The 12,394-nt window shown below is 33.8% G+C and overlaps 2 protein-coding genes across 4 annotated transcripts in view; both read right to left on the reverse strand.

The window, feature by feature from the left end:
* LOC125253154 (oocyte zinc finger protein XlCOF26-like) overlaps positions 1-11,807 on the reverse strand; it is a 44,939-nt gene extending 33,132 nt beyond the window's left edge. Inside the window, exons 1-3 of one of the 3 annotated variants that reach the window (XM_048166963.1) lie at positions 11,672-11,807; positions 11,220-11,336; positions 8,954-10,190 (exon numbers count right to left, since the gene is read on the reverse strand). In XM_048166963.1, the coding sequence (XP_048022920.1) occupies positions 9,142-10,190; positions 11,220-11,277 (1,107 nt within the window). In that variant the 5' untranslated portion in view covers positions 11,278-11,336; positions 11,672-11,807 and the 3' untranslated portion in view covers positions 8,954-9,141. Of the gene's footprint in view, positions 1-8,953; positions 10,191-11,219; positions 11,337-11,671 lie in introns of those variants that run through there. The other 2 variants (XM_048166965.1, XM_048166969.1) reach the window with 2 other exon arrangements.
* Positions 410-4,524, reverse strand: LOC125253168 (gastrula zinc finger protein XlCGF7.1-like). The gene is made up of 4 exons (XM_048166991.1): positions 4,420-4,524; positions 2,105-4,225; positions 1,633-1,749; positions 410-1,456 (listed from the first exon to the last, which is right to left on the reverse strand). The coding sequence occupies exons 1-2, from the start codon at positions 4,475-4,477 to the stop codon at positions 3,348-3,350; spliced, it is 936 nt and encodes a 311-aa protein (XP_048022948.1). The 5' UTR covers positions 4,478-4,524; the 3' UTR covers positions 410-1,456; positions 1,633-1,749; positions 2,105-3,347.
* Positions 11,808-12,394: the final 587 nt, after the last annotated feature.

Below are 12,394 nucleotides of genomic sequence, written 5' to 3' on the forward strand. Positions count from 1 at the left end.
ATTGCTGAGTATTTTCTCCTTAAAAGTTCAGTGAACCAAAGACAGTCTCGGAGGTTTGAAATCGCTGGTGTTTCTGACATCACAAATTACCTTGTAACCAATCACGTCAAAGTGGGCTTAGCAGGGCGTCTCAAGAGAAGCCATACTGGTACATTTTTCAGTTGATATGAAAAAGGCTAATCATATTAATTACCGTTATGTATCTGATGTTGAAGAGAGCGATACCATTGTGCAGCGTTTACTATTGTAAAATTGACCCAGTGGATCTCTATATATTATTATATTATATTATTTATACTGTGATGACATAGATTTCAATGCAGAAAAGTCTTCAATATCTTAATGCATCACATCTAAACAGCTCTACGAAAAAGTAGTTTTTATGATATGGATGATTTAATAGACCATCTTGTATGACAAATTTATTTTTCAAAATTTTCAATTTCATGTTTTAGAAAACAGAATGGGGCAACAGTGTAGAAAACAAATATTTTTCCATACATATTCACAGGATACAACCAATTTCCACACTTGTCTATATACAGCGTAGGAATGTAGAATATCAAATTATTTTCACGTAAGTGATGGATCTGATCATGAAAGTTTGCTCAATTAGACACCTTCGGGCAATTCTTTTTCTTATGAGTCCGTAAATGAGATATTTGGATGAAACTCTTCCCACACGAAGAGCACTGGTACGGCTTCTCTCCAGTATGAACTCTCTCATGAGCTTTCATTTTTTCTGACCGAGAGAAACTCCTTCCACAGTGTGAGCACTTGTACGGTTTCTCTCCAGTATGACTTCTCTGGTGATGTTTCAGGGTCCCTAAATGAGCGAAAACCTTTTTACAGTGTGAGCACTTGTACGGTTTCTCTCCAGTATGAATTCTCTGGTGTATTTTTAATGTGTCTAATGTAGTGAAGCTCTTCCCACAGTCAAAGCACACATAAGGTCTCACACCAGTATGAATAGTTTGGTGAACTTGTAAATGTTGTGGTCTTGAAAACCTCTTTCCACAATTAGAACAAAAGTGAGGCTTCACACCAGCATGAACTTTAAGGTGTCTTCTTAAATTTTGTTTAAAAACAAATGATTTAGCACAATGATCACAGCTGAATGATCTCACTCCAGAGTGAGAGCGCATATGCTCTTTGAGAACGTTTTTCTGAGTGAAACCTTTTCCACACTGAGTGCATGTGAACGGTTTTTCTCCAGTGTGAATTCTCATGTGTCTCTTAAGGTTTGATATCTGTGTGTAACTTTTTCCACACTCAGAGCAGGTGAAAGATCTTTTGACTCTAGATTTTCCAGCTTGTTTTTGTGTGAAATTCTCTTCAGTCTTTAAAACAACTGCATTTCCATCTTCATTTTTTAAATGAGGTTTTTGAAAAAGATGTTGTTTCCCATCTTCATTTGTGAAATGATGAGGTTTGTCTTCATTCACTTCCATCAGGTCTAAAATCAACATATTAAATTCAATTTAAAAAAAGATAAATCAGCAACAAAGAAATTAAAGTTCATTTTTAATTTTGCAAAAATCTAGTTTACTGCTGAGTCTACTATAGTTTTAGATGTATTGTTGTATATCAGTTTTCATCAAGTCTTTAAAGAGAATGAAGGAAAACACAAACCTATTTGTTCCTCTGTATCTTCATCTTTTATTCTGCAGGGTTCTTCCTTAAACTCCATCTTTACAATAGTATGTCAGGAGTTTCTCCTGGAGTAATTCCTCCTGTTTGTTTCTTCTCCTGTGGGAAAATGGGAATATCCCCCAGCATTTAATCTCTCATGATGAACTCTCATTATTAAGAATCAATTCAACTCCTCTAACTGATTTTTATGTTGGTCCTACTTTAGATATGATTTACATACATTAAAAACTCTGTTTACCAGGTTTCATTACATAAAAATTAAAACAACTCATAATCTTTACAAACTGTAATGTGAAAAACTAGTCAGAAACGAGTTTATATTTCACGAACGTAATGTACAATATCAGTCGATTAATTTCGAATTTCTGAGTGATTCACTAAATAAACTGACTCGTTTAGTCGTTTGAATTTAGATTTCTCCTAATAAATGATAAAAAAATAATAATCTTACAGTCTGAAAAACAGCAGATTCAGCGCAGAATGAACGGCTGTGTTCCACTTCTCATGTTTATGTTCCCTTCCCTCGCGCACTTCTCTTCTTCTCCTAGACTCGGATGTGTGTCATTGTTTCGGTTACACGAGCGCCCTCTACTGGCAGAAACCAATCTCCGTTAAACTAATCGGCATAGAGATACAAGAATGTTGTCTGTTATCTACGCTAAGATTTTACAAACACTATTTATCTCACCAAGTAGGTTTGATTTAGGATAAAGATTAAAACTTCAAATATCTGCTAAGCAAAATATCTGTTTGCAATTGTAAACCACCCGGACCATCAACCAACCAACCTGAAACTGTTACTGATGTTGTTGATTTTAATATAAATCTTGACTTTATTTTTTAATTTAGACTGTACAAGTATTATTTAAAAAATGTGAGTTTTTAATGACCCCCTGTAATGAAAATTAAGTTTTTAATGTTGTTTATATGTCTATGTGGTGTTTTAATATGCTTTCAGACATGAGCAAATTCACAAGACCATTGCTGAGTATTTTCTTCTTAAAAGTTCAGTGAACCAAAGACAGTCTTAAAAACATGATTTTAAATCGCTGGTGTTTCTGACATCACAAACTACCTTGTAACCAATCACGTTGAATTGTGGATGCGGCTTTAGCTTATCATTAATGCTAACAAAGCAGGAGAGTCTCAAGAGAAGCCATATTGGTACATTTTTCTGTTGATATGAAAAATCATGTACTTTTAGCAATACAGTGTAAGAAATTATATGTATGGTGTTTATTATGATGTTATGATGAATATGCCTTTCTCCACTGAGGTTCTGTGATGTTCAAAGCTTTTTTAAGGATGCTAATTTTTAGAAGGCAGATTGAGATGGCAAGTTTGTGTGAATAAAGGCAAAACGCACAAGTTATGGTACCTTCAATGACTTTAGATGGCAATATCGCTTCTTTATAGCAGAAACAATCTGCTGCAGAAAAACTTAAGTACCATGCAAAATATAATGTGTATTTGCATTACTCATCACAAATGTATTGGAGTAAAAAGTACATTTACTTCAAGTAGAGAGTAAAAGTTGCTACTATCTTTGATAATCGGTACAACTACAAAGTAATTAGTTACTGTACTTAAGTACAGTAACTAATTACATTTACTGAAATACTTTACATGTGTAGGAACCCTGAGAATATCAAACTATTTAAATGTAAGTGATGGATCTGAACATGAAAGTTTGCTCAATTAGACACATTCAGGCAATTCTTTTTCTTATGAGTCCGTAGATGAGATATTTGGATGAAACTCTTCCCACATGAAAAACACTGATACGGCTTCTCTCCAGTATGAACTCTCTCATGAGCTTTCATGTCTTCTGACCGAGAGAAACTCCTTCCACAGTGTGAGCACTTGTACGGTTTCTCTCCAGTATGAACTCTCTGATGTCTTTTTAAGTAGCTGGATGTAATGAAGCTCTTCCCACAGTCAGAGCACAAATGAGGTCTCACACCAGTATGAATACGCTGGTGCACTTTTAAATGTTCCAGTAGTGTAAAACTCATTCCACAAAAAGAACAAATGTGAGGCTTCACACCAGAATGAATTTTAAGGTGTTTTCTTAAGCCTGATGCCAAAACAAATGTTTTATCACACTGATCACAGCTGAATGATCTCACTCCAGAGTGAGAGCGCAGGTGATCATTGAGAAAGCTTTTCTGAGTGAAACTCTTTCCACACTGAGTGCATGTGAACGGTTTTTCTCCAGTGTGAATTCTCATGTGAACAATAAGGTTTTCTTTCTGAATGAAACTCTTTCCACACTGAGTGCATGTGAACGGTTTTTCTCCAGTGTGAATTCTCATGTGCACATTTAAGTGTCCTCTACGTATGAAACTCTTCCCACACTCAGAGCAAGTGAAAGATCTTTTGACTCCAGATTTTCCAGCTTGTTTTTGTGTGAAATTCTCTTCAGTCTTTGAAACAACTGCATTTCCATCTTCATTTTTGAAATTATGAGATTTTTGAAACAGATGTTGTTTGTCTTCATTTTTATATGTCAGTAGTTTTCGATCTTCATTCGTGAAATGATTGTGTTTGTCTTCATTCACTTCCATTGGGTCTAAAATCAACATAGTAATTTCAATTAAAAAAAGACAAATGAGCAATCAAGAAAATAAAGTTCATTCTTAATTTAGCACAAATATAGTTTACTACTGAGTCTACTAGTGTCTAGTTTCAGATATATTGTTATATGTAATTTTACATCTTAACTTTCCTCATCAGTCATTAAAGAGAATGAAGGAAAACACCAACCTATTTGTTCCTCTGTATCTTCATCTTTTATTCTGCAGGGTTCTTCTTTAAACTCCATCTTTAGAAGTAAGTAGTTTCTCCTGGAGTAATTCCTCCTGCTTGCTTCTTCTCCTGTGGAAAGATGGGAATATTCCCCAACATTTAAACTCTCATGAACAGCTGTGGGAGCGGCTTCACTGACTGAAAGTGTAAATTGTGGTCACTGTTGCTCATTTAGCAGATGATCATCACACTTACAATCGCTCTCAGTTATTCACAGTTTAAGATGGTAGGCAAGGATAGTTTTCAGTTTGAAATTTTCTGATGGTTCAAGTCATTAGATAAATTAGCTTGAACACTGGTCACCTAATCAGGTCACACTAGGTTCAAACAGACTGTAGTGATTCATGAAATCTTTCACAGTACAAATTTGGTCAGTTAATTCTCCACTGAGTCCTTAAAGGGATATTTCACCCAAAAATGTAAATTATCCCACATATCACAAATCACGAATAACGTGAAAATATTTACATATCAGTGACATCACAGAGAGGAACCATAGCCAAAAGAAATTAATTTCAAATGATTTCAGTAATCACTACACTAGATTGTTTTTTGTTCACTAGGCTACAATAAGGCTAAAGGCACACCTTAAGAAAATTGTTGATTTTCACTACGCCCATGTTGTATGATTGCAGAAAAAAAATCTGCATTGAACATTTATAGGTCAACAGATTTTGTGTGAAAATAAATCATAAAAGTGGTTTATTTTATTTAAAAATCTATGTATGAGGTGGATTTAGCTAAAGTTATTGTTTTTACTTCAAATGTTAGTAATGTTTTTCTTTACTTTTACTAGGTCAATACTTGTTCAAAATCACTTTAGCAAAGTTGGTAGTATTTTCTGTTTATTTTGATAAATAAAATAATTCATTTTTGCTCAATAAATACACTCTCATTAAAATAATGCTAATATGAAAATATATTTTAAAACTACAAACAAATTTTTTAAAAAGTAAATATTCTGAAAGCGCTGAAGGAGATCCCGTTATAATTTAATATAGATTTACAATAGTAACAATAAATTATGTTTTATTATACATTTTGACTAATATAATTTCTAAATATGATAATTTGAATATAAATATGTTGATTATGTCTAAGGTGGACACCCAACTTAATATATTTACCATCTGAATCTAATCATGTCAACCAATGGGAAAGCAAGACAGCTGTTTACTATCATGTTAATGATTGTTCCTTTATTATTGTTTCCCAACAGCAGTGGCGCTTTTTACCCCAAATATATTTACATATTCTTCCTTTATTGAAAAACTGTTCATTTAAATACCTTGAACAAAAATAAAAATCGTTAAAAGACCATTGTCTAATATGTTCAATAATTTCAGCGATTCTCATTTGATACTTAAATCTACAACATTTTAAAAAACATAAAAAATTAGCACAGAATCAACTTTGAGCTGCTGTCCGTGATCTTTTTCAAAGATCAGACAAATGTTCAAATTGCATCTTGAAAAGCAGATGTATAGAAAAGTGCTGCTCCAAGTTTTTTTTTTTTGTTTTGTTTTTTTGTGGCATCTAGTCGTTTAAAGGAAAACAAAATCAAAGGTGCCTTTAAGCCCTATTGTATGAACAGATTTAAGAGCGATTTGTTCAGGAATCAAACACTGGTCGAGCTCACTGTATAAATTGTCAGATTAAATTTCTCTTAATAACAATTAAATGCACTCACGGTCTGAAACAGCACAGTGCAGTAAGATGACTTCAACAAACGTATGTGGTTGAAATGAAAACAAATGCCGCCATCCCTGCTGAAAAAAACAGCAAGCTGGTTAGGTATGTTTGAAGCATACAAGCTGGTTTGAGTTGGTTTATGCTGTTCCTTAGCTGGTCATGAGGATAAATCCGCAATAAAACCAGTTATTTATATGTTTTGAACACTTTTATCTGATAATTCTAGCACTGCTCAAAACGTGCAATTACCCACAGCATGTCTCTTTATCTCTGCTGTGGGCGGTCCCTATTTCACACGCTAAATAACATCACGCACCAGACAGATGGCGCTGTCCCCATTTCTGCATTAATTTAACTTTTTTTTTTTTTTTTTTTTGCGCTCCATTACAATGGCATGTTCGTCGAAAACATTTAACATCCTTGAATCTGTAAAGAACCTTTAAATGCATTATTATTATTTACACTGACAAAATGTAATACTGTATTGATTCAATTATTTTAACCTCTTGTGATGTCTGTATGCCCCTATTTTATTTTATTGTATTTTTTGTCTTCTTCACACTGTTAATATGTAACCTTAATTTGCACACACACACAAAAAAAGGCATGTTCACAAGAACAATGTTATGGAAATTGTTACTTTTAGGTTTTCTCAATATATACAAACCCTTTGATTATTTGACTTAAGAAAATTGGTTCATAAATAAAGTCAATAAGTAGCCTATAAGATTTTATTTTTTCTTTTTGTATTGAAAATTATATACAAGATATAAATACAATAATATATATCAGTAATAATAATGCATCACCTCTTAACATCCAGACTAGCAAACTGAATTTGTCAGCACACAGATGGAGAAGTAATAGACTGATTGATGTAATTCAATTAGATTTACTATATTTACTCCCAACATAAACAACCTCATTCTTAAATTTGATGGCATTTTGACCTTCCCACAATCTCCAGTTTTGAACAAACTATGGTTATGAGTGTTTAATTTCCCCATTAATGTCAAACAAAGATGGAAAAACTCTCTGTAAATAGAACAAACTTTAAAAAACCTTTGACTTTTCAGGGGACTAACATACTGAAGTCTATGCATTAATATTGCTGGTCTGCTGTTTCTTTGTTTTCTTGTGTTACATGTATGTGTATATGCCATGATGTCTTCATAACCGGTACCCCAAGAGCAGGGGTGAGGAACATTGATCCTGGAGGGCCATTGTCCTGCAGAGTTTAGCTCCAACCCTGAAAAAAACACTCATCGGCCTGTAACTTTAGTAATCGTGAACACCTTGATTAGCTTCAGGTGTGTTTAATTAGGGTTGGAGCTAAACTCTGCAGGACAATTGCCCTCCAGGATCAACGATCCCCACCCCTGCCCTAGAGCATCACCTCAGACATCCACAAATGAGGACAAAGAGAAATTTGAGTGACTCTATATGGGAAATGGACTCTACAGGAAAGAGACTTCACAGCTATTCAGGCATCATAGACTTTCATGCTCAGGGGTGGATTAAGGTCTACACGCACACCCAATACAAACACTTAAGAATGACTCAAATGTTGTATCACTAATTATCATAAATAATATGAAATAATTATCACCAATAATGGCTATTCGAGTGAGGTGATTCAATCTCTGCTGGATTTTTTTAAATGGGGGGGCAAGAACCAGGAAGAGACCAGGAAAACAGAAATAAATACTGGCTCTATAAAAGTATTTTATGGTACTAAATATTTACCTATAAATTATGCACCCATTTCTTATCTGTAATACCATGGTGTAACCACTCGATGACTGTTTAGCCCTATATATAAATATAGAGCAAACAGAGAAACAAAACCCATAACACAGGAACAGAACATACATGCACTTAGATCACACCTGAACAGAACATGAAACAAATCAGACTTGCTGCAATATAAACATACCTGTGTATTCCCTAGTTGCTTGGATTCAGACACAATTAGTCTAGGTTCTTGCATTTGGATATGTATATTTAGACATTTTTAAACTGTACTTTTTTCTCAGATCACAATCACTGCATTATTTAAAGAAAAAATAATAGAAATGCTCAGAAATGTGACATTAACATATATTTTTTATCAATATTTTTCTAAATGTGTAAGCCTTTGGACTTAAAAGTCTTAATGGACTTGTTTTGTGTAACATTTTTTATTGTAAAACATTGGTTAAATATAGATGCTGGAATCTTAAGTCTTTAAGTCATTTTTTTTTTTTTTAAATCTCACTCCAGAGTGAGAGCGCAGATGATTTCTGAGAACACTTTTGTACCTGAAACTCTTTCCACACTGAGTGCATGTGAACGGTTTTTCTCCAGTGTGAATTCTGTATGTCGCCTGTCTCTGTACTGTACTGTAAAGACGCTTGTGGGCGTTCCTAGTGCTGTCACTCTAATGTTATTGGTAGACTGCACATCTGGCCATATCTTTAGGAAATGCAATCACAAGTGATCTATAAAACTAAGATATCATTCTAATTTGACCAGAAATTAGACTTAAAAGAATTAAAAGTAGTGTTGTTGGAGAGTGTTGTGATAAACTACAGCAGTGCTCGCTGCATTAAATCATGAACCAGAATAACGATTGATCAATCAACGAATTAAACTCACTCATCCTGTTCAAAATTACTAAAACCTCATTTGAAGTTGACAAATAATCAATTTTCATCTCTAATAATCAAAATAATGCAGGGGAAACTGTAAAATGAACAGTGCTAAACTGTTCACTCCATCATGTAATTAACAACACAAACTATCAATGTCTGAATCAAACTTACTAAGACTGCTTAAAGACTTTTATTACATCCATAAGTGGTTTTAGTCATTTACATTTCAAACGTTTACCATTTTCAAACAATCAAACTTTACTACTAATTTTTAGCAAATTATCCAGCTTTTGCTAATATGAAGGTCAAATGTTTTACTTGTAAGTGAATTATTTGCAACTGATGGATCTGAACATTAACTTTGCTCAATAGACACCTTTATGCAATGTTTTTTCTTATGAGTATATAGATTAGATAACTGGGTGAAACTCTTCCCACATGAAGAGCACTGGTGCGGCTTCTCTCCAGTATGAACTCTCTCATGATCTCTCAGGTTTCCTGTCCGAGCAAAACTCATTCCACAGTGTGAGCACTTGTACGGTCTCTCTCCAGTGTGAATTCTCTCATGATCTTTCAAACATTTTGAGTAAGAGAAACTCTTTTCACAGTGTGAGCACTTGTATGGTTTCTCTCCAGTATGAATTCTCTGGTGCGATTTTAAGGCACTGGATGTATGGTAGCTCTTTCCACAGTCAGAGCACACATGAAGTCTCACACCAGTATGAATATTCTCATGCTGCTTTAAATTGTGCAGTTCTAAAAAACTCTTTCCACATAAAGAACAAAAGTGAGGCTTCAAACCAGTATGAATTTTAAGGTGTGCTCTTAAGTTTGATGCCAAAACAAATGTTTTATCACACTGATCACAGCTGAATGATCTCACTCCCGAGTGAGAGCGCAAATGATTTTTGAGAACGCTTTTGTACCTGAAACTCTTTCCACACTGAGAGCAGGTGAACGGTTTTTCTCCGGTGTGAATTCTCATGTGATCATTTAGGTGTCTTTGATGTAGGAAACTCTTTCCACACTGAGAGCATATGAACGGTTTTTCTCCAGTGTGAATTTTCATGTGATCATTTAGGTGTCTTTGATGTAGGAAACTCTTTCCACACTGAGTGCATGTGAAAAGTCTTTCTCCAGTGTGAACTCTCATGTGTCTATTAAGGTTTGATTTCTGTGTGAAACTCTTTCCACACTCAGAGCAGGTGAAAGATCCTTCGACTCCAGATTTTCCAGCTTGTTTTTGTGTGAAATTCTCTTCAATCTTTGAACAGACTGCATTTCCATCTTCAGTTTTGAAATGATGAGGTTTTTGAAACAGATGTTGTTTGTCTTCATTTTTATAAGTCAGTTTTCCATCTTCATTTGTAAAATGGTGTTTGTCTTCATTCACTTCAATCGGGTCTAAAATCAACATTAAATTCCCAAAATGAAAGAAGGAAAAATGAGAAATAAAGTTCATACTTAATCTAGCTTACTACTGAGTCTACTAGTATCTAGTTTTAGATGCATTGTTATATCCTCCTGAGAACCAGAGCATTTTTGTGTTTGTGAATTTAGTTTTTTTTATGTCATTACATTGTTGGGAGCATAAAAAATGAGAAAAAAATATATTTTATTCATATTTCATGCTATGTCCTCTGTAGAGGACACCAGGAATCAATTAAGAAAATAAAATGGCATGATAAGACATGTACAGGCAAAAACAATGTTTCTTTTTTCATTTACCAATCAATTTTTAGGTTTCAGGCCATTTCCAAACAAACTTTGAATAAAGATGATTCTAAAATATGTTATGAAAGATTTGATGTACTGTTTTACTTTATGTTTGTGTAAAATTGCCATAAATGGGTAGTGAATTTATTTAATTTGCATATTAATGTGTTCTTGTGGCAACGTGTAATGAAAAAAAATAATAATGGGAGTAAAAACTTGGCAACACTTTCATAAGAATATCTCATATTTCATATATTGATATATAATTTCTTTCCCTATTAACTTGTGTCTCCCCAAAATGCCTGATAAAATGTTGTAAGTCCTAGTGTCTTCTACAGAGGACATATATGAAATCAATGCCCTGTTTAGTAACAGAAAGTCATATTTTGATCCCCATAATGTTTTCTTGAGATGCTTATTTATGACAAATTTGAAAATTAATCAGATTTAAATGATAATTATAAAATATTATCATATTTCCATAAGAAATCTAAATTTGATCATTCAGTCAATGAGATATCTCTGAAAAGCCCCGAATGTGCTCTTTACAGGACATCCAGACTTAAAACTGTGAGATGTATGTTCTCAGAGGAATTCAATAAAATATAATGTCCTCTACAGAGGAAAAAAGTCTATGCCTTGGTCTCAGGAGGATATGTCAGTCTTCATCTTAATGTTCCTCATCAGTCATTAAAGAGAATGAAGGAAAACACCAACCTATTAGTTCCTCTGTATCTTCATCTTTTATTCTGCAGGGTTCTTCCTTAAACTCCATCTTTACAATAGTATGTCAGTAGTTTCTCCTGGAGTAATTCCTCCTGATTGCTTCTTCTCCTGTGGGAAGATGGGAATATTCCCCAGCATTTAAACTCTCACTGTTTAGTAACAAGTCTACTCATCTAGCTGATGTTTATGTTGCTCTTGCTTTGGATCTGATAAAACTGTGTTTACCAGGTTTCACTACATAAAATGAAAACACAACTCGTAATCTTCACAAATTGTAAAAAAAAAAAAAAAACAGTAACGAGTTTACGTTTCACGGCCGAAATGTACATCAGTCAGCTCATTTTGATTGATTTCTGAGTGACTCACTAAACGAACTGACTCGTTTAGTCGTTTGGATTTAGATTTCTCCAAATAAACATTAAAATAAATGTAACGTTACTCACAGTCTAAAACAGCAGATTTAGCGCAGAATGAACGGCTGTGTTCCACTTGACATGTTTATGTTCCCTTCCCTCGCTCACTTCTCTTCTTCTCCTAGACTCGGATGAGTGTCATTGCTTCGGTTGCACGAGCGCCCTCTACTGGCAGAACTCCAGTGATGGGATTTATTTTTTAATTTAGATAACGATGTCACGGTAAAGTGAAAATGAAAGTTGTAAAGTGAAATAATCAATTATAGAGGGGCAAATTAAAAACAAAACGAAAGAACTAAATGTTAACCTATACTATACAGTATGCTACTATTATTTCTTTATAGTATTTTAGCCATTATGTTCTCAAGTGATGTTATTATCAGAAATATTTACAGTACTGTTGAACTATCAATTCTTCAATTCAGTTCAGAGAGAAGCTGAAAGAATATTGATGAGGTTGTAATTTCATTAGACATTTTCATTTAATTAACATTTTTATTAAGCATGGACCTTAAAGGCTTATTTCTACTATACGCTTATTTTGTAAATGTAAGTATTTAAATAAAATTTTAGCCAAGCACAAACTGGGCACTTCATGCAGTTAAACTGGTCACATTTACCAAATCAGGTGATTATGTTTGCCCATTTATGCAAATGTATAGTGACAAAATAATAATGAGTTGTAAATGGTAAATGTAAGTATTTCATTACAATTTTACACAATCTGGGCACTTAATGCAGATATAACTGGTC

Source organism: Megalobrama amblycephala, linkage group LG18, assembly GCF_018812025.1.
Source record: "Megalobrama amblycephala isolate DHTTF-2021 linkage group LG18, ASM1881202v1, whole genome shotgun sequence".
Classification (NCBI taxonomy): Eukaryota; Metazoa; Chordata; class Actinopteri; order Cypriniformes; family Xenocyprididae; genus Megalobrama; species Megalobrama amblycephala.

Excerpts from the sequence above, each read along its gene's own strand:
- LOC125253168 (XM_048166991.1), bottom strand. The coding sequence starts at position 4,477 with ATGGAGTTTAAAGAAGAACCCTGCAGAATAAAAGATGAAGATACAGAG. Across the intron at positions 4,226-4,419 it reads AGATACAGAGGAACAAATAG|ACCCAATGGAAGTGAATGAA; the intron begins GTTGGTGTTTTC and ends TGTTGATTTTAG.